Source organism: Paramormyrops kingsleyae, chromosome 11 (assembly GCF_048594095.1).
Source record: "Paramormyrops kingsleyae isolate MSU_618 chromosome 11, PKINGS_0.4, whole genome shotgun sequence".
NCBI lineage: Eukaryota > Metazoa > Chordata > Actinopteri > Osteoglossiformes > Mormyridae > Paramormyrops > Paramormyrops kingsleyae.
The window spans coordinates 5268971-5290850 of record NC_132807.1 but is presented as its reverse complement, the minus strand read 5'-3'; the positions used below and the strand labels follow the sequence as shown (position 1 = coordinate 5290850).

At 46.5% G+C, this 21880-nt stretch overlaps 1 protein-coding gene across 3 annotated transcripts; it reads left to right on the top strand.

Moving 5' to 3' along the window:
* The first annotated feature begins 680 nt into the window (after nucleotides 1-680).
* On the top strand, nucleotides 681-17977 carry LOC111844962 (stereocilin). Of its 3 annotated transcripts, XM_023813919.2 has the most exons (30): nucleotides 681-919; nucleotides 1200-1402; nucleotides 1503-2633; nucleotides 3065-3089; nucleotides 3337-3841; nucleotides 4028-4924; nucleotides 5581-5643; nucleotides 5728-5853; nucleotides 6279-6445; nucleotides 6717-6903; nucleotides 7003-7115; nucleotides 7194-7320; nucleotides 7759-7941; nucleotides 10062-10100; nucleotides 10279-10458; nucleotides 10715-10864; nucleotides 11127-11185; nucleotides 11648-11771; nucleotides 12012-12094; nucleotides 12191-12326; nucleotides 14454-14653; nucleotides 14864-14954; nucleotides 15046-15205; nucleotides 15284-15453; nucleotides 15750-15905; nucleotides 16003-16145; nucleotides 16253-16401; nucleotides 16493-16590; nucleotides 17312-17459; nucleotides 17778-17977. In XM_023813919.2, the coding sequence occupies exons 2-30, from the start codon at nucleotides 1327-1329 to the stop codon at nucleotides 17873-17875; spliced, it is 5784 nt and encodes a 1927-aa protein (XP_023669687.1). In that variant the 5' UTR covers nucleotides 681-919; nucleotides 1200-1326; the 3' UTR covers nucleotides 17876-17977. The 3 variants fall into 3 exon arrangements, with proteins under 3 accessions (XP_023669687.1, XP_023669688.1, XP_023669689.1); XM_023813920.2 differs by lacking the exons at nucleotides 16253-16401; nucleotides 16493-16590; nucleotides 17312-17459; nucleotides 17778-17977 and having other exon boundaries at nucleotides 16038-16145; XM_023813921.2 differs by lacking the exons at nucleotides 10279-10458; nucleotides 10715-10864; nucleotides 11127-11185; ... (1 more) ...; nucleotides 12012-12094; nucleotides 12191-12326.
* The last annotated feature ends 3903 nt before the right edge of the window (nucleotides 17978-21880 follow it).

The window sequence follows — 21880 nt, the reverse complement described above, 5'->3', positions numbered from 1 at the left end:
TGCTGTTCCCTGCGGCATCAATTATAAAAGAGGAAGTTATTGTTCCGTCGCAGGTGACAGTGACACAAGATTAAGGGTCCCGTGTGGGGGTTAAGGCGGGCTTTCACTACAGAGACTCGGGTTTCAGCCAGTGACAGCGCACAAACACAGGGGGAGACATGACTTCTGTATCAGAGGCCTGATTGTCTGGTCCTGGTGACAGGGAGAGGGGCCTGTTTGTGCCCTGACAACTTCAGCAGACCTGTAAAAAAAAAAAAAATCCCCCAAGGACAGTGCTTAAAGTTACCTGGCAAACCCCAGTGAGATGGCTGCAGTAGCTACAGGAAAACCATCATCATGTCACGTACTGTCCCTATTTATTTTGAGGATCTCTGGTTCTTACTTGAAAAGGCAATAGGATATATTTATTTGTAACACACTATGCTAATATGTATTCTTGTTTGATGTACCTTGATGGTGTGTGGTTGGTGCAATAACAACTGAGGAGCACATTCCCAAGAGCTCCTGCTCACATCCCGAATGCTGGTCCCCGGCGTCTGCCGCAAAAAGCCAGCTGGCACATGACAGCGTGATGGCGCTGAAACATGAAGCTGGGTGTTTGTGCAACCAGCTGAATCTCAGAGGTGGGGAGGAGGAGCAGGTTTGGGGGGGGACTGAGAGGGGGGGAGAGAGGGAGACAGAGAGGGATAGACAGAGTGGCAGGTATAGAGTTAGAAAGGGAGACCGAGAGATGGGTACAGAGTAAGAGAAGCGACTTAGGAAGAGAGAGAGATACAGAGGGGAAGCAAGCCTGTCCATTTGCTTCAGCAAGCTGACGGATGCGGCAAGTTTATTGATGGTGACAGCTTCACGTTCAGCTCTGAAGATCCAGACACAGCTGAGCAAAGAATTTCAAACCTATGAATGGACCAGCTTTTCTGTAAGTACGACGTTTTTCCAAATGTAAAGAGTGCTGCTTCGTTAAAGATTTTTTTTGCAGTGTGAAAGCATGTCATAGTTACTGATTTTCATATTTGCCTTACCACACTGCAAAAACTTTACATTTTGCAAGTTCCTTTACAGGAGACCATTACAGGTGATTTGAGCGAAAGGAGACAGCAGTCAGATTAAGTGTTGTTAGGTGCATAGTAACTGGCTTTTTTGTATGTATGGTAATCAGGTGCCCGGCTGATCATTAACATTGCATGTCCATCCTACAGGGTGACACGTATCTCACTGCTCCTGCTGCGGCCAGACTCTGGTGCACCGGCAGAGTAGGTTGCGGTGAGCCTCAAGGGATGCGGCTCAGCCCGTCGTGACCCGCGGTCGGCAAAGAGAGGTGTCAGGATGCCGAGGCCCGGCATGGCCGTGCACATCACGCTCCTCGTTGTCCTCGTAGCTCCAGTCCCAGTTTTTGGCAGAGGTGAGTGTGTTTTTTTACGCTGCCCCATTCCCCAGAGGTGAAGCGGATGTCCGTTCTCCTTTGGCTGTGAATTTATCGTCCCACTGCCTTTTTCGATCAGGGAACAGCAGGGCGGCCCAGACAGAAGCGGCGCTGAAGGACCTGCTGCATGCCTGGCGCAGTGGTGGAGGCTGGCAGCCCTACAGGGGAAGGCCTTCGGCAGTCAGGGCTCAAAATCAGCAAATCCACTCCGCGGTGAAGAACATCTTTGGGGGGCTGAAAACACTGGGCCTGCTGCCTCGGGGGAGCGCCCCCCAGCCTGGAATGGACAAGTCGCTGGACCGGAACCGGCTCTCGGGTTTTCTGTATAATATCTCCATGTACCTGCAGGGGGTGGGAGAGGCCAAGGACAACCCCCACCCATCAGATCAAGACCAGTTCTGGGAGAATGTGCTCTATTCCTTTCTCCAGCTCAACCAGGAGGGGCTGTACTCTACTTGGGATGGCAAGGTGGCACCCAGACCAACTTTCAAAATGCTAGACCTCTTCCTGTCGCTGCGAGGCAGCCCTCACTGGAACGGGCTGCTGGGCCTAGTGCAGGCCATTGCCAGCCTCTCAGGGCAGCAGAACCAAAGACATCTGCTCACGTTCTTCTCGCAGAACTGGAGGATGATCAGTGCACTGCTGGATGCCACACTGCAGGGGCTGCTCAGCGGCACCTACGGCCAGGCCAGTGCTGGGGTCCAGGGCTTCATTTGCATTCTGAAAGGGCGTGACGACTGCGCCTTCAATGTCGGCTGGCTCCAGCAGCTCATGGACTTCCTGGAGACGCGGAACTGGAAGCCCGTCATCAACCTGCATCCCGCAATACTCGCCGGAGAGCATCACACTGGGGCCCCCTCAGCTGGACGATTCAAGCCCTTCAGCATGCTTCCGGAGGCCTTCCGAGAGGACAGCCACCCAACCAACCAGACAAGGCCCAATACTGAGGATCTGGGATCAATGAGCTCTCTCCTCCTGCAGGCACTGTCAAGGTCCAGTCCTGCAGAGCCGGCCAGCCGACTGGCTGAACCTAGCCCTGTCCTCCTGAAGGGATTGGATGGTCTACGACGGGGTCTTCTGCACAGGGTGGGAAGCTCAGTCTATGGCAACCTACGAAAGAAGGTGTCCCATGTGACCGATGCCCTGCTTGATGAAGTCAGCAGTTTGGTGGGTGTACCCCATCCTAACCAGCATGGGAAATGCTCTGTAGGCAAGTCTTCCATTCTTTATATTCAAAACCTTTATCTTCACGTGTTAGGATCAGGGAAAACGCTACTGGTTTTTATTCAAAGAGAGTATAGATGTACACACCCAGCTTTACATAAAACTTTGGATTTGAAAGATGAGAATTGCTACTTAAATCAGCACGTCCACTTTAACGATTAAAACTTTATAGCGTAATTGATGTTTTGTCCAGGGAGAGACATGCTACTAGAAATCCAGGAGTGAAGTTAATTTGCTTTCCCTTTTCAAGGCTGGCAGTAACCGAATATCCCCACCATTGTGCGCTTAGAGATGAGGTTACATAAACCCCAATTGTGTCCTTACAAAGACTTGCTCTTTGTTTTTCAACAAGCCTTCCTAGGCACTTTGTGATTTGTTGTTTTTCTTAAATTATTTTCGTTTTTGCTTTTTTTAAAGGTGACTTAAGACAGCTAATTCTGTGGTAAGTAAAATGAATTATACAGCCAATTTTATAAAAGTTTTTTTTTAGTTTTTAAAGATATTACATTACAGTGAAGTTGTAAAATTTGAGAATGCATTTTAATTCATATATAATCTATGTAGCTGAAAATTTAGACCAATAGTGCTGAGAGCATAAACAAGGTCTCATTGTTAACCAGCTGTTAATGTGGACCAGAAGATTCTGGAAGAAATGGTCTATCTGAGTCAGGCTTGTTTTCATCCGGCAGGGGCATCAGAAATAACCTGACCTGGAATGCCCAGGCTTTGGGCTTCATTTCCCAAGGACCTCCCACTAGGCCCCAGTTTCGGTCCTGCCCCTCATTCCAGGAAGATGGAAGATCATCCAGACCGCTGCGTCCAGCTCAAAGGCCTCGGTCCTTCAAGCCTCAGCCTTCGAGGAGAGCAGCCTGGAAGCGGAGGAGCTCTGAGTATCTCTCTTCTGCAGAGATCCTGGAGGCAGCTTGTAACGACTCCATCCCGGGCCTCAGCGGAGTCTCCAACTTCACCGTCTTCCTCTACTGCAACCTGTTCGAAGGAAACGACGATGGCACCATCGCTGAAGCTGGTCACGTCGGGCCGGACCTGCACACCTCATGCTCTGACGCTGCCTGGTACCTCTCTGCTGCGGAGGAGGACTTCTTGTGGGTGCACGTGTGCAGTGAATTTTTCGCCCGCGAGTTCAACAACACCGTCTGCGCCAACTCCTCCTTCTGGCTGCGGCGAGCCCAGCAGGTAAGGAAGCTGGCCGCTCTTACGCTACTTGATTTACTTTATAAAGTGTCTCAAGCCAGTTAATTTATCTGCAGCCGTCTAGATTTGTTTCTAAGAGAGTTCAACTGTTTGCTTGTGTGACTACGTGCTCCTAAATCTACTTTTGCTTTAGTCGATTTGATAACTGAGGGCCTTGTTGATCTCTAGGCATCTATGACCCAAGATTATCAGTACCTCAACCGGTCCAGCATCGATGAACTGTGTGTGCAGCTGTCCAGTAAGACATCAGGAGGCTCAGGCCCGGATCCTGATGATGAATGCCTCATGCAGCTCCGCACTCGCTCCCTCAGTGCTCGGGACTTCAGGAGGTGCTTCCTCCCAAACAGCTTTACCCTCATCACGTCCCTCTGCGGGAACGACTCGGAGCCCTACCCCCACGGAGGTGGCTGGGCAGCAGAGTACTGCTCTCGAGTTCTCCACAACGATAGCTCTGCCCCCTTGGGGCAGGAACCCTGTGACTACGAGCACTGGGGGGGCCAACGCTTCATGAACCACACCCTGCTACAGCTGTGCGCGGAGACAGAGGGATTGAAGGAGCACGTTTGCCTCAACGCCACCCTGCTCCATCCGTTGGCGGCCGCCCAGCCTTGGCTGCTGGGTTGGTGCTCTGACCTGGGGTTGGAACCAGCTGGGGGTGGAGAGAAATGCTTCCTGCAGCGGGTTTTCGATATGCTGCCGGCACCCTACAACTTCGACACCTCCCGGCTGTGTGCCAGCCCCGCCCCCTTCCTATTGGAGGCGCTGTACAGCCTGAGTCAGTGCGAGGGGGGGCGGGATGAGCGGGTGGGCTGGCTGGGTGCGGTGCGGTATGTGCTGCGCGTGCTGGACTTCGTGGTGGGCATCTCCGCGGGGCTAGAGGAGGGCGAGAGCGACGTACGCCAAGGTTTAAGCCAGGCCATCCTGCTCTCCAGCCTCCTGGACAACACCTCCTTCTGGGGCACCCTCCGGCCCAATGCCTCCCTCAGCGTTCTCCACACCATTGGGCTCTTCCTCAGAAAAGAGCAAGACCCCTCCCTGAAGGAGGACCTGTTGAGCTGCTTCAGTGTATGTGTCATGTCATCGATGACATCCCTCAGATAACAATTGTTATTGTTTTAATTTTGTTAAGAAAAGAAAGTCAGCAAAGTAATGAGATCGCACCGCCTCAGGACAACTTTGGTATGTTCTGTGGAAACCAGTAAAGTGGAGAAAATGCGGATCATTGTATTTCCATCCTGTTCTCTTGTTGTATCACTTAACATTAATGTTCTCACACTGATAGCCTCTTAACCATAGATTATCCATATACAGCTCTGGAAAAAATTGAGACCACAGAAAAACCTTTAGCTTTCACTCTTTTCTCAGTTTATGGGTAGGCGCCTTTGTGAAATATAGACTTTTTCCTCTGGCATTAGAAAGTTGCTTCCACCGATTACCTGGGTGGTTTCTGGTTGTTCCTGGTCGTGTCTCCTGCTTCACCTTGTTCTTGTGTACTGCTGTCTTAGGAATTTTGGGCCTTAAAGCAACCTGCCGCTCAGTGTAACCTTCTGCCAGCAGAACCAGGATTAAACCAGGATTTAAAAATGCATATTTTAAAAAAACATAGAGTGGTCTCTTAATTTTTTCCAGAGCTGCACATGGGTATACAGACCCTTCGACAAGCTTTGATTGTGTCTCCAGAGTGTCAGAATGGCCAAGCAGTTTGTGTTGTCCTCCTACAGCCGGTTCTGTGGGACCTCATCCAGAGGGAGGACAACTCGTCAGCCCTAAGGGTCCTGTTCCAGGTACGTCTACTTTCCAACAAAACAATGTAGCCACTGCAACAGTTCCGGGGCATGAATCTGAAAGCAGGAGCCTCTGTTGTCCAGGAGTACCTGCAGATGCCAAGAGAGAGCATTCGCACGCTGGTGATGACCGCTGAGAAGGACGCTGTGAAAAGGTTCCTGTCCCACGTGCGGCAGAGCTGGGACCAGCTGCAGGTGGAAACAGCCCAGGTGGGGTGCAGAGCTGTGAGTGAGTGACATTTAGCGGGCAGAAGAATTACTAGAAATACCTCAATTCAGAGAAGCACTGACCAAACAGAGCGGGTACTCACAGACAAGCCTCGGTCTGCTGTATTAGAGCGATTACCTGTAGAGATGGGGGGGGGGGGGGGCTCAGGTGCCACCGTAACAGAAGAGTTCAGTCTCATTGAGCTTTAAGCCGAACATTTTGCATTGTTGGCGTTTGTATGTTTTTCCCATCTCTGTGCTGGGTTTTCTCTGCATGTTCTGCCTCCACGCCATAGTCTAGATAATATGTGTGTCCTGTCATGGAATGACATCCTTACTGAATGGGAGGATTGCCATATGAATATGAGGTGCTGTGTTGAATTTATTTAAATTTAATTAGTGTGTTTGACTTGACTGTTTGTTCTTAGGCATCCCAGAAGGAACAGCAAGCCATGGAGACGATGACCTCTGCTTTCATTCACAAGTTCACCCGTGTGACTCCTGACCTCTTTGTAGACCTCTCACAGTTCATCCCATTCATGTCTGTTTCCGATATCATGACCTTCCCGACCTCCCTAATGGTCAACGATAGTGTGTGAGTGGATGTACTTCACTGGATGTTAGACAATAGTGTGTCAGTTGATGCACTTCAGTGGAAATTAGACAGCAGTGTGTCAGTGGATGTACTTCAGTGGATGTTAAGCCGCAGTGATTCGGTGGATGTATTTCACTGGTGTCAGCCAACACTGCATTAGTGGATGGATGTACTTCACTGGATGTTAAACAACAATGTGTTATTGTATGTACTTCACTGAATACATGAATAAAAGAGACCATTTTCCCACTGGTGCTCTTCTGTGTATTAGGCTAATGGCTATTCGTGATCACAGCTCTGAGATGAAGTCTCCACAGAAAAGAGCTTTTGTCAAGCGGCTCCTGCAAACCAAAGTTGTCGAAGAAGTCCCGTCCTGGCCAGCGTACTTCCTCAGCTCCATCCTCCCGCTGCTTCCATACGTCCCTGTCTGCTACTTCCAGAGGCTAACAGTGCAGCAGGTCAGTTCCTTGGAATGCTGCTGTAACGCCATACCCCTGGTGTCCATCTGAAAATGAGTCTTGTATACAAAAAGATCCTGATTGATTTTTATCCTTTAGCTCAGTCCCCTGGTGGAGGTTCTGGGGAACAGCAGCCTGGATGCCACCAGGGGGCGCCATGTCCTGCGCACCGTTTTCAGCAAGAGTAAGAACCTGACATGCGTGGATGTGAGGTAAGAACGCTGCCCTCTGTCCACATGCGACTCAGCCACTTGTGGCCAGATGAGCTCAGGCGCCTGCTTTCTCTCCAGCCGGCTCGGGACTCTGGCCTGTTACCTGAACCCTGAAGAGCTACACCAGCTTCTCATGGTTTCGCCGCCGCTGTGGCGCCAGCTGGGCACGTGTGTGTCAGAGGGACATGCCAGCTCCACGGGCCGGGTGAGATGGGGGGGGGGGGCAAGTCACCACCACGCAATTCGCTCTCACTTATCTCCACACCCAATGCATCCACTCTCTGAGCTTACACCAGCTGTGAAAATGCTAGCTTAGCCTTAGCCTCTGCTCCACACTACGTAGCACATGGAACTTTCTGAAGGTACAAGCAGGGTCCACTAAGACCTATCAGCATGTTATTTCTGCTTAATCAGGCCCCGAGCGAGCCTGGGCTTGGGGTAATGGAAGGCCAGTACAAAAGGACGTCATGTTTACAGCTATGACATGTTGAATCAGCTGTTTCCTCATGACATACTACATCCTCCAGTGTTCTGTCATCAGATAACACCCACAGATAATTTGTTATCAGGTATCATTCTTAGATATTGTAACTGTTCCCCTAAGCCCTAACTGTCGCTCTCCGCTACTGGCTGATCTTCTCAGCTGTCTCACTGGCTGGCCCTCGCTGTCAGGCATCTCGACGCCAGCAGCCTGTCCCCACAGGAGCTGAGCGCACTGCGCGGCCTACTGCCTCATCTGGGGGCCTCTTTCCTCCAGCCGTTTTCCACCCCCAGACTCCTGCAGATCCTCTCCCAGCCCGGTCTGCCCAGCTACCCCCCGGCCCAGGTAAGGGTCACGGAACACTGTGCTGTCCAGACAGACATTGCCCCGTGGGATGGGAGATATATTGATCAATTGCAGAGGCTCCAGACAGCTTACTGTATTTCCCAAGAAAAATTACATGAATGTGATTTTAAACACGCGTTGAAAGGTCTTGGATCCAGCAATGTCGAGACCAATGCACTGCTGCATAACAGAATTTTCCGGATAGTAGAATATCACAAAAACTCTGAATTGCAACACATTTGCTACACTCACTTTAATCCTTTAATACACACAATAATAAAAGTGTGATATTCGTTCGTTCATTCATTCAGTGTGACTGCTTGAGTAGGGGTGGGCGGTACACCGATGTCATAGTCATTACCAGTGTTATTGTGCTGTTTAAGCAGCCCTTTTATTTGCACTAAGGCGGCATCAGTGTTAATAACGGCAGCAAATCTAACACCCTCACCCAAAAAGCCGTGATGCTCCTAACGGAGTGGCTTCTGTGTCCTGAAATCCTACAGCTGAAAAGTTTTCAAATGCATTATTTTATAAAATGTTTGATAAATAGACGTAGTTATTGATGACTTCATGTTTTACATTATTTAACAACCATATAAAGTTCTTTTTATACAAATTAACTGAGGTTAAACAGTTAAAAAACATATGTTTTCAGGGTTGCACCTGGCGTGACACGCCTTCCGCTCACGCAAGAAATTGTCCGGCAAATTTTTTATATTCCAATATAACCTAAAATTAGTCACAAAAGCGTTGGGGTAGTTAGCAAACCCTACAGACCATATACAAGGTTAAAAAAAAAAACTCTTACATACATGTACATGCGTGTGCAGACTTGTCTCAAATTAAAAATCTCACTCCAGCCAGCTGACCAAAGTTGGTAGCCCTGCGTTTATTTAGAAATGAAAGGTAAAGTGCACTGTTCACTTTTTGTATTGTTTCGAAATAAAACCGCCCAAACCCAACTCTAATTAAAATGTAAATTAGCAATTAAAGTGTACTTCATATATATTAAAATATTTCTTTCATTTATATAAAGGGACAGGACATACTAATAAAACTTGGGAAAAAACGAATACCGTGATATAATACCATCACCCTCCAAAAAGTGAAGAATACCGTGATAATAATTGTAGGTCATATCGCCCACCCCTGCTTCTGAGTCTTTCAGATATTTGATATAAGGGATTGCGAGGTAAAAAATACCAGAACAAATAGGAAGGCAACTGAAGCATGCCACCTCCTAGGCATGTACAGGAACTGACATTTGTGTTGCACTATTTTTTTTTTTAAATATATTTTATTATTTTTTAGTTTGTTTTAGTGTAAATTCTTAATAGAATAGATATTACAAATGAATTTTTAATTTTTATACTGGTATTTTAGAATCGGGGAGGCATGGTGGTGCAGTGGTTAACTGCACCACATGCACTGCACTGCAAGTTGCTTTGGATAAAAGCATCCAATAAATACACTGCCCAGTCTGCCCAGTCAAAAAGTGGCCCAGTCAAAGCTGCCATTTGAATTTAAATCAGGAAATTCTTAAAAGCCAATGACTGGATCACTATTACAGCTCTGCAATGTTATGCAGCAATAAAGTGAAGTCAGCTGAGTACCTGAATCTACTGAATTGCCAGGTTACACCTCCATCCATCATCAAAGAATTTTTTTCTTCGCTAATGGCATGGGCATATTCTCAGGCTCGAATTGTGGATGAGGGATCATTTTCACACATGAATTGGCCACCACAGAGGCTTGAGCTTGAGCCCATTGAAAGTCTTTGGGATGTGCTGAAGAAGAATTGGCGGGGTGGTTCAACTCACCTATCATCGATACAAGTTCTCCATGAGAAATGAATGCAAATCTGGATGAAAATAAATGTTGAGAGGCAACGCAAATGTACACCATAATCAAAGCTAAATATTAAAGTGTGACTTTTTTTGGCCAAGCAGTGTATGTAAAATGTAATCAGGACACAGTAATCTATCTTAAATTTTCTAAGTACGACCCTGATTTTTAATGGTATATTTTAATGGTATATGCTGTAGTCACTTTTAAAAGTAAACAAGTAACGGTTTCATGTTTAGCCTCTCTAACCAACTCAGCTACTGCTGTTTTCTCAGGCTTTCAGGATTTTAACGAAGCTAACTCAAGAAGTAAATGTAAGTGACCAGCTCACGCCGCTATGCTCTGTCGTCCTGCTTTCCAAAGAAACATCACAGGGTCTTGAAGGAAAACAGTAAAGGTCTCTCTAGATTGCTCTGCCTTTGGATTCTAGTAGGTAAATGGTCCAGGTCCTTTACTACATCACTGTTTGTCCCGGCGCTGCCCCCTCTGCAGCTCCGGCTGGGTGAGCTGTGCAGGCTACAGCCCCTCCTGAAGGGCCTGTCTCCCTCGGTTCTGAGGGCCCTATCCGGGCCCACGCTTGGGGAACCGTCCCCCTGTCGGTGCTGGAACACTCTCCTGTCCAGGCTGCCGACGCCGACCCAGAGAGCCGTACTGCACAGCATCCTTCAGGAGGTACCCGCGGGTTTCTCTGAGTAGCTTATCCCCTAAACCTGGGGTTTCCAAACTATATTCTGTAGCTGTTGTCCCCTTGCAGTGTGTCACCGTCACCACCTGCTTTACAGTTTCCACAGCTAAATAGCTCCACTGATCCTGATTCTGCCCAGATGCCACCATCCAGGCACAGCTGACCGCCCCCCCCCCTGCCCCATCTGCCCAGTGATTTCGCTTCCTGTATAGGACAGTCTCCGTACTCATTGTGTTTTCAAAGGCGTTGGAGAAGATCTCAGGAAACACCAGCCTGCGACTGCAGTGTCTCCTTCCCTACATGCCCCTGAAGATGCTGACTCTAGCGTTAGATGGCCCTGCTGTCCTGAGGTCCATTACCACTTACAAACACCTGCCCTGGTCTCCCCAGCAGGTAGCCCCGCTGACTGTGACACGCCTTCCCTGCCACTTGCATTGACTGTATTTATTCCTGCCTGGTGAAGCTGGTTTATTATTTATTAACAATTTATTAGTGAAGAACACGGCACATTGCTGACTTGCTATTGAAAGAGATGCTTTGCTGAACTACAGCAGACCTGAAGGACTTTGTAAATTACTACTGTCAGCTTTGAAGGGATTTTGTCACAGAAGATACTTAAGTTTTCCTCAAACTTTATCTCTGGTCCTCTGCTCAGGCTCAGCTCCTTTTCAAGAAGATCCTTCAAACCACAAACATAACAAGACAGTCTGTAAGGTAATCAAAGCCAGCTTGGCCTAATCCTACATTCTCGGCTGCAGTTGGCTATTCTCCCTTATAAGACAAGATTTCCGATCGTGTGAAAACCATCCATCCATAAATCCATCAATTCCGCTTATCCAGTACAGGGTCGTGGTGAATCTATAGCCTATTCCAGGAAGCGCAGGACTTAAGGCAAGGGTCACCCTAGACAGGCTGACCTTTTTTATAGCTCTGCTGTGATTTGCTAATGAACTTTTATTTAATTCAGTGACAAATGCTGCACTCTAAAATTTCTGCATCTTCCTTAGACTGACATGGTTTATAATCTGATCAGTTAACCGTCTTCCACGGGACACTGCCACCATTAATCTGTGTTCAATTTTGGTCCAAAACACATTAAATGTACATAGAAACCATAACAGATTTTCAACGCATTGCTGGCCTTTCGTTTATTCCATCTGGTGGTTTTGACTGTAGGGCCCTGGGCCGTATTGCCGGTGGGATGAGCTGTGATTGGTTCAGGCTCTGGGCCAATGAGTCTGATTTCTTGGAGTTGCTGTTCCTGGTCACTGAACTGCCAGGAGGGATGACACCATCTTTGGTACGGAAATTCACCATGACTCTCCCTCAGAACATAGCATGTACAGTATGCATACATTATATGCATCTTGTACATCCTTTTAGGATTTCAAAACATTCAAAGAACACTTCTAATATATCTTGAATTTTTAAAGATATGTTCGTGCAAGAATTGCGACTTGAGTGTCAGATATTAACAGTCCAAACAAAGTATGTTTTGCAGAAGGTGATTTTGTTCTTCTGATTCCTCTGTTCCTTCCAGAGAAAATGTGTTGTGGAGGAGCTTCTGAAAAGACCAAGGAGTGATTTAAATATCCTGCCCCCATCCTTCTCTGCAGGATTACCGTAAAATACATTCCCATAATTCCCGTTTCTCCGCGCTTTTCTCCTGCACTGCTTTGACAGCTTAATCATCTCACTTATGTCTCTGGTGGCTCTCAGAGTGCAGCTGCTTGAGAGCCTCTCTAATGCGTCCTTCATGGCTGTTCTCGACCACATGCGCCGGGACATTGGCAGATTCCTCCGGTTTCCACGCCACAAGCAAGCGGCTTTGGCAGAGAGGGCCGTCGCCATCCTGGTGCGTAGAGCATCTTTGCGGGATCCACAAATGAAAATGTGACAGTGGGGAAATCTCTTCTCACTGGGGCTTTCTGAGTTTATAAATTGAAGTGGTTGCTCATGGGAACGCCCTCTGATGTCACTCTGTGTTTATAAACAGGATTATTTAGAGCTGTCCATTATCAGGATCATGGTCATGGTAAGCCCGGAGCGTATACCAGGATATACAGGCACCAAGCAGCCAATAACAGGGAACACAAATCCACAGAATCGTCATTTTTGAAACAACAATCCGCCTGAATGACAACTTTTGAGCTGAAGCTATATACCGCGTTCCAAATTATTATGCAAATTATATTTTTCTCTGATTTTCCTAAATGGTCGATGCAAATGACAGTCAGTGTAATTTTCGAGTCATCAACCATTAGAGTATAATTTGAATGTTACTGAACAAACCTCCCAATGATAACAGTATGTTTTTCAAAAATAAAAAAACTTAAAATGCACTGTTCCAAATTATTATGCTCAACAAAGTTTCAAAACATTTTATAGGTTGTGAGGAACTGAAAATGGTCATTTGTTGAATTTGCAGCATTAGGAGGTCATATTTACTGAAATCAAAAGCGATTTCAATCAAAAACGGCTTAACAGGTCAAGTTACATTTTAACATAGGACCCCTTATTTGATAGCAGCTTCACGATTCTTGCATCCATTGAACTTGTGAGTTTTTGGAGAGTTTCTGCTTGAATTTCTTTGCAGGATGTCAGCATAGCCTCCCAAAGCTGCTGTTTGGATGTGAACTGCCTCCCACCTTCATAGATGTTTTGCTTGAGGATCCTCCAAAGGTTCTCAATAGGATTGAGGTCAAGGGAGGACGGGGGGCCACACCATGAATTTCTCTCCTTTTATGCCCATAGCAGCCAATGATGCAGAGGTATTCCTTGCGGCATGAGATGGTGCATTGTCATGCATGAAGATGGTTTTGTTATGGTTCTTCTTTTTGTACCATGGAAGAAAGTGGTCAGTCAGAAACTCCACATACTTTTCAGAGGTCATTGTCACACCTTCTGGGACCCTAAAGGGGCTGACCAGCTCTCTCCCCATGATTCCGGCCCTAAACATGACTCTGCCACCTCCTTGCTGAAGTCGCAGCCTTGTTGGGACATGGTGGCCGTCCACCAACCATCCACCACTCCATCCATCGGGACCATCCAAGGTTGCACGACACTCATCAGTGAACAAGACTGTTTGAAAATTAGTCTTCATGTAGTTCTGGGGCCACTGCTGCCCTTTCTGCTGGCTGGTGGCCAGATAGAAGGTCTATGCATAACTGCAAGCCTCTGGAGGATCCTACACCTTGAAGTTCGTGGGACTCCAGAGGCACCAGCAGCTTCAAATACCTGTTTGCTGCTTTCTAATGGCATTTTTGCAGCTGCTCTCTTAATCCGATGTATTTGTCTGGCAGAAACCTTCCTCATTGTGCCTTTATCTGCACAAACCTGTCTGTGGTCTGACTCAGCCACACATCTCTTGACAGTACAATGATCACGCTTAAGTTTTTGTGAAATATCTAAGGTTTTCATACCTTGTCCTAAGCATTCAACTATTTCTTACTTTTCGGCAGCAGAGAGATCCTTTTTCTTTCCCATATTGCTTGAAAATGGTGATCTGCTTAATAACGTGGAACGTCCTTCTTCAGTAGTTTTTCCTTTAATTGGGCTCACCTGGCAAACTAATTATCACAGGTGTCCGAGATTTATTTCAGTGATCCAAAGAGCCCCGAGACACAATACCATCCATGAGTTTAATTGAAAAACAAAATATTTAATCTTTATGACACTAAAATGCAATTTGCATAATAATTTGGAACGTGGTGTAGTACTGTTATGAGTCTCAGTGCAGTGCTATTGAGCTATTTTTAGGGTTTTATCTCTACAGAGTTAAATTGTGGTTACACTCTACATCAGTGTTTCCCAACCAGGCTTCCTCCCAGCACACTTGAAACAGGCATTCAGCGATTTTGATTGGCTGGGAGCTGGGAAGGAACAAAAATGTGGACTGTCTGAGGGACCCCAAGAACTAGGGCGAGAAACATTGCTCTACATGATAAATATAGTTAAGGTTTACGTCTGCTTGTCTCTGTAGGCTATCTCTCAGGAGGAGGATGTCTCTGGAGCTGCTCTAGACCTCCTGGGTCCACTCATGCCCTTCTTGGACAGGGATACGTTTGGACAAGTGGAGCAGGAGTCTCTGAGGCTGAGGCTGGATGAGATGAAGGGCTACTGCCTGCCCCAGGACACCATGAAGGAGATGGCCAGGATCCTCACCCAGAGAGACCTGCTGGGGTGTGGAGACTCTGCCCTTCCCTACTTTTCATGACTTTTATTTGACCGTATCAGATGGGTTTTCTTGCTTAGCCAGATAACTTGTTGGATTTATGGTACCCCAGTTTAAATGGACTTTATCTTTGTTCATTTAGTCCAGACTACCTTAAATCCGACGTTATCCAAACTCCTTTCATTCAGCGTTTGTCTGTGTTTACTTGTGTGCTACAGGGACCCAGCAACTTGGACCATTGAAGAAGTGGAACACACTGGCAGGCTGCTGTTTGCCCTTTCACCCTCTCAGATTGCGTCGATTCCCCTGGTGAGGACATGGCTTGTCGTCATGGTGATGCCCACACCCCACCCTCGATAGTGTGTCTGCTGGTAATGGACCAGTGGTGTATTCCCATTAGGATGTGCTGAGACCAGATGTGGTGGAGCAAGTCTTGGAGAGTCAGAAGAGCTGGGAGGACAGCGAGGTGGGCCAGAGCTGCAAGCCTCTGGGGGAGCTAGTTGAGAAGAGAGAGAATCTGGTCCGGGGCATCGTCCGGAGAAGGGGCAGGCGGAGGAAAGGTGAGGAGGCACCTGACTTTGTTTTTTTGACATAACCTATTTTGATGTCTGATGCCCTGTAAATGTATCGGCAAGCAGAACCAGTCCCGGGCTGTGCAGATATCAAGGGCACGTTTCCCTCGGCCTGGTCAGCAACTCAGCTGGGCCGGATGGAGGAGGAGGAGCTGGCCAACTGTGTGGAGGATCTGGCTCAGGATGATTCCCTCAGTCCCGAACAGCGTCGGGCGCTGTGGGCACGACTCCGCCAGGTCTGTCCCCCACAGTGATACTTATAACAAACAGGAAGCAATCTATCTGACGCTGAGATGAATTAATGTAATGCTTGGACCTTACTAAACAGGTCCTTGGCTTGACATGCTAATAATAAATTTGCATGGGTTCGAGGGTTAGCCTCATATATTCCACTCAAGATCAACATTTTTGTTGTTTTTTGCTTAAATTGTTCTAGAAACAGACATAAAGAGACAAAAGTCTGGGAAATCGCTGCAGTCCATAATGGCTTTGAGCGGAATGGAGTGTAGTGGGTGGGTTTTGTTTTCTACAGTCCTACGGTCCAGCGAAAAGTCTGACCCGTGAGCAGATCTTGGAGCTTGGCTGTCTGGTGATGGAAATGAGCGAAAGGGAACTTCAGGACGCCAATCTGGCAGACCTGGGGACAGTAACTCACCTGGGTGCCTGGAGGGGTTGGACACCTAAGAAGGTGCGGAGACTCTTCTGCTGCAGTGTACTGAGTGTAGTGCACCACTCCACTCAGTACACTTATCTGTATGTCACACTCCTTGCCATCTTTGCATCAGGTGAGGGCAGCCATGATGAGTTTTCTACGCCATAGTGACCTGAAGCTGGAGGAGCTGGAAGCTACAGAGTTGGCGTCTCTTGGGAACCTCCTGTGTGGACTTAGTCCCATGGAAATCAGCCGCTTGGACCCCAAACATCTCAGGTCAGACAAGAAAGAAAGACCAAAAAGTCTCAACAAACTTTTATACGGTTAATTCTGGCAGCCCCAAACGAGGCTCTTAGGAATGCGGTTGTTTGCCTTTTGGTCAGCATGGCGACCCTGTTCCTGAGAGAACTGCACCTACCGTGCTCCGAGCAGCAGATGGAAGCTCTGCTTTCTCAGCTCTCACGTCCTCAAGGCTTCGGCTCCATCAGCAGCTGGGGACCTGAGATCTTCACCGAGATCGGAAACCTGGCAGGTATGCTCCGGCTGACCGCTGGTGGGGGGGTTCACTGGAACCAGCATGGGTGGCTCAGATGAACCAAGTGCACCTGTGCCTCCCCCATCAGTGGGACTACCGGACATAGTGCTGTCTGCGCTGGTGAGGGAGCAGGTGGAGGGACTGACCCCAGAAGTGATTGGTCTGATCCCACCCACCAAGATGGCGGTGAGTGCTTTCAGATCCGTTATGAGCCGCGGGTCTTGAAATATCTTTCTTTCATATAGCTGACAACTAGTACTGGGAGAATCCATTTGGCTTATTGACATCCAATGTGTGCGGACCAGCACTGAAAACCACTGGATTTGACTTATAATACATAATATGTATAAGAATTCCACACACATTCCTGAAACATGTCATATTTCACAGTAGACATTTTCTTCTGCCGATGAGAATTGTCCTTCCTGGTTTAGTATTACTGTGACCTCAGATCACATGGCTGGGAGATTATATTGGCTGCGTAGAAAAGCTCTCTGTAGGAGTTCCCCCGTAATAGAATCTCCATGGCAACAGACCCCATTCTCTGCCAGAGCTGGAAGTGAAGGTCTGCTGCAAGATTACACACAGGGATCCCTACAGCGTTCAGAATTCCAGATCTCTCCGCTTTTCACCGATAAGAAAAACAATTCATTGGCATTCATAAGTGGCCTATCCAGCTCATTAATTCGGAATGCAGATTGAATAATGAATGAATATGTTTTAGTTGCAGTAAAATTGGTAAATGTTTTGTCACTAAACAGTGTAATATTTGGGCAGTAATAATAGGTCGTGTAATTATCTCCATTTAGACATAGACATAATTACTGTACCCAGGAATTTAAGAAAATTAAATGGGAATGATCTTCTGTACCTAGTGTTTCTTGTTTTTTTGAATGTTGGCCTGCAGGTGGCGCTCAGCTCTCCCCAGTTCTCCTGGCTGACTGTGGAGCAAGCATCTGCTGTGACTGAGGAGCAGTGGTCTGAGCTGGGGGGCGAGCAGAAACGGGCCCTGGCTATGGCTCTCTATGAAGGGGACCTCCCCCTGGAGCACAGGGGTGAGCACACTTGTGGGGGGGTTGGATGACTCAATGTGTTTCCGTCAAAGTAACAAAGTGCAGTCTAATTGTCAAAAGTCTCACAGTCCTCTTGTATGTGGGCCAGGGGATTTCTTAAGGTGGAGATCGTAAGAGGGGGGGGATAATTCATACAGATTCATTAGCCAGTTATATGTTTTGAATTAGTGAGTGACAGGAGCTGCAGCCCTTTGGGGCCAATCAGCTTGTAGCTGGGCCCACTGCCCCTATGGCCCCGCCCCTGTATACACACCTGATGTAAGCATAGCTCTTTAGCTAACGATGTGTCTGTCTCTGCAGGGAGAAACCTGGCACCTCTGGCGTGGTCTCCTGATTGCCTTACGGTATGGCTGTTGTGTTTGTCCTATTTGTTAAAGAATGCACTACTGTTGCCCTAGTGTTGCTCCACCCCAGGAAAAAGCATTTGTATTGAAAAATAAACACCATGTTTTTGCCACTGTTCCTTTTCCTTAAATAAACTGTTTGTATAATGTATGAAATCTCAGGTGGTAATATCCCTTATCCCTTACTGAATATCCCTTATCCCTTACTGAATATCCCTTATCCCTTCGATAAGGCTTCAGTAGCCCATGTGCTTCTGTCCAAATCCATAGTCTGCTGACCTTATCTCTGAAGGGCCCAAATGAAGCAACGCAGTTTGGCATGCAGAAGGATCCCCACAGAGCTACTGCACAGTCTGGATAAGCAGAGCCAGATGGAAACAGGCTCCAGGCTGGTGGCTCAGGGGGCATTGTTGTTCCTTCACACCTCCGGAGCCCCCTCTTTCGGCCTGGCCTTGGTGCTCTCTGGTGCTTTCACACCACCTCCCTACATTAGCCTGTTCATTCCCTTCCTTCCAAAGCCTATTGCTCCAGGAAGGTGGTAGCTCTAAATGGAGGGTTTTCTGTCCCAGCAGCCCATCTGGGCAGTTGGCAGCCCCCGTCTTTGTGCCTGTGTTTCCTGACATAGGCTCTCATTACAATGGCTGCCATTGGACGAAAAAGGTTCTTGAAAACCTGATGGATTCTTTTAGGTCATTGTAAAATCTGTAAACTCTCCTCAAAACATGCATTGTTCTGATGAAACATTGTTTTTAAACTGTAGAGTCTTCCTAGAGTGTTCCATTGCTTAGACTGAAAGAGATGTACAGACACCTTCAAAACCAGGGCATCATTAAACCTCAGGGCCGTAGAAACAACCAGCCAAAGACAGCAGATGGCAGAGTATATGAGGCCCTTACCCCAAAGCACAAAAATGTTGATACGGTATGTTTATATCAAAAATAACTTCAGAAACAGAAGACTAGATTCACAGTGCTACATCAAGTCAAGGGGAACAAGACAAACTCTCAGTTCTCTGTGGAACTATTCAGTATTCATGATGTCTGAATCCTCAGAGGAGTAATGACATCACAGTCACATGACTGGGGCACTAGTGGTTCTAACTGAAAATGGCTCAGTTTCCATGGTGACCGTGCTGGTTCTGAAGACGAGGCATTGCAGCATGCAGATAAGGCTGGGTGTTTATAATAAATAATATGAAAAATATATACTGTTAAATATGTTCAAAATTAATTTTATGACCAAATACATCATTATGAGCCAAACATATAAAGTATGCTATTAATTCCAGTTACTACAAATAAGACCCCGTTTAATGGATGGACAAATCAGTTGTAATGGAGAGCTGAGTGTGGGGAGATCCAGCGGAACCTGGCTAAGAAGCCCTGAGGTGGAGCATCAGCCTGACATAAGCCACCAAAGGTGCAACTAGACTGAAAGGCTTCTGATTGTGCTACAGCTGATTGATAGGAGATGGGATCTGAATGTATGTAGATCTGTGGGTAAGACTTCATTTCAGGAGGCACAAATAATATGCTATTATACTCTAAATGAATCATGAAGTAACTCTTACTTAATGTATTAATTAACCACAAATTATCCACGATTTGTACTTTAGTAGTAAGCAAGTTGCTACTTAGTTACTAAGGAACTGAATTGAAAAGTGTTGCCATAGTATATTGTGTGCCTATCTCGAGTAAAGTGTTACCAATCTGTGGTACGGTTTTTATGTGAGTCAGCAGTCTGGGCTGAATATTTTGCTGACTTGGTGATGAAATTGCAGCTCAGCTTGGTTTATAGTATTTACACGGGTCATTGCCTCAATAGCTTTTATTGTGGTTGCATGGTATGCTGAAATTGCCTGTATGAGTCACTCATAGGAAATGTCAAGGCAAATTAATTGGTCAGTGTCAGGGCACAGCCATTGATTTGATTTGGTATGAGAGGAAACATATTTTGAGTGCATTTCTTTCATTGCAAGTGGTTGTTCTGTTGATACCTTTTAATTAATCTGATTTAATCTGTAGTTGTATAACTGGTCACCTGCATGTGCTAGTTATCATGCAATGGCTAAAGCTAGAATTTCTATAAGACAATTGCTGAAATGCAGCCAAAAAGTCATAATCACATGGTCAAGAACAAGCCCATTGAAGTAACTATCTTTCCAAATAGAAAGTGACACAGATACCTGAATTACATCAGAGTGTGCAGATAGAGAGAGAGAGAAAGACGAAAAGAGCAGGGACATGCAACCGAAGACGGCCCTGGCTTGCTGAAGCTGTCAGTGTTGGATGGAGAGTGAGGAGATATTTATCAGGGCATAGTAAGACACTCTCTGTTATTTATAATCAGTTTGCAAAAGCACAGGCCTTGTGCCATCCAGATATGAAAGAAATGGGAGCTTCCAGCGGGAGAAAGGATTCATTTCTCTACATGATGACCATTTGAATATGAGGATATGAGACACTAGTGTGTTGAGTCATGAGCAGTTCGTATGTTAGACGTAGTGCTGGGTTCTTTCCAGGATGAGAAGCGGGGTACGAGACTGCCACTATCTTGGCCTAAAGCCATTTAGTTTGAAATCTGATGATCTAATAGCTTATTTAAAACTCATCAGTTTAGAACTCAATATACTCAAAATCGCTGACCCAAAGGTTTTGATGAGCACAGAGAGATCAAAGTTGGTGGTTAGAATCAGATCATTCTCTGTACTAACTTAATGGATGGGCTTTATAAAACAGATATTCACTGTTAACCTGATTGGGAGATTTCAGTTTTATTTTTTTGGCAGATGGGTCCCTCGTGGACAATCTGTATTTGTTTCAGCGTCCAATGATAGTGTCTCTCTCTTGGGAACATGCTGTTGTCTTTGAGTCTGAAGTACCATGTAATCATGAACGCAGCGTCTGAAGTCTCCCCCCATGTCTCTCTTTTAGGATACATATGTACAGGCTGACTCGCTTTCCTCTCTTCGTTAAAGTGAAGCTAAAGGCAGCTGACCTAAGCTAATTCTGTTATAAGCCATTAGGAAGTCAATGCAGGACATGATTGAAGTAGCTAAAAGCTAGTGGTGATCTCTGGAACAGGGAATTTCAGGGCTTGGCCTTAGCATGGTGATTGATCACAAGGGCACAACTTGGGGTTGAGCATCGGTGGGGGGGGGGGTTGGGGTCTAAACCCATTTAAGGGTGCATCGGTTGGTTTTGATTATTAGGTGGGTTACAACCCCTCCCATCCCCCACATAACTCACACCCATGATTGATCAGCATCTCTATATCCACATGCATTCCACTGATAATGAGATCAAGCTGGTCCTAATTGGATAAACTGGACTTGTAGGAACAAATGCAGAAGATGGACATAAATGTAAACAGAGTAGGGAGAGAAGTGTGTCTGTGGTATTTATGGAGTATTTGTAGTAATGAAAATCACTTGTGTTATTTGTTGTTTCCTGAATTCAATTATTGCTGTAGGGATCTTGTTCTTGTAAAGTTTAACAAGCTGCAGACAAGTTTGCTGGCAGGAAACTCTATATTTATTTAAATGTCCAGTGCATGTTATATTTTGGGAAGTATTTCTCCTCATGCTGACCTGATTTTTATTATTAAAATGAATTTTGAGATTTTTCTGTATACAGAACAAAAATGTGAAGGAAAGGAGGTGGTAACGGCAAGGAATAATTTCTGGGATCTGTGATCTCTCACCAGCAGGAGGTCAAGGATGGACAGGTGCAGCAGGTGGTAATTAAGGACCAGGCTTCTCACCTTGTAGAGGGATTTCTCATACGATATAGTTCTCTGGAATTTCAGCTGCTTCATCTAGCTGAATTCCAGTTATGTATAAGTTCCAGCCATCTGATTTCTGGAATCACTGTTGGGGAGCCTGGGAATTTTCCTGGGAAGACGTGGGGGACACTTTGTCCAAGACGCCAATCTGTCATGGGGTGGACAGACATATTCACACATTAAGTGCAATTTAGACACCCAGACAGGGAGGGACTGACCATCCGGTGTCCTGTCCTGTCATGGCAGACCCCAAAGTTCAGGGCATGGACCTAAACA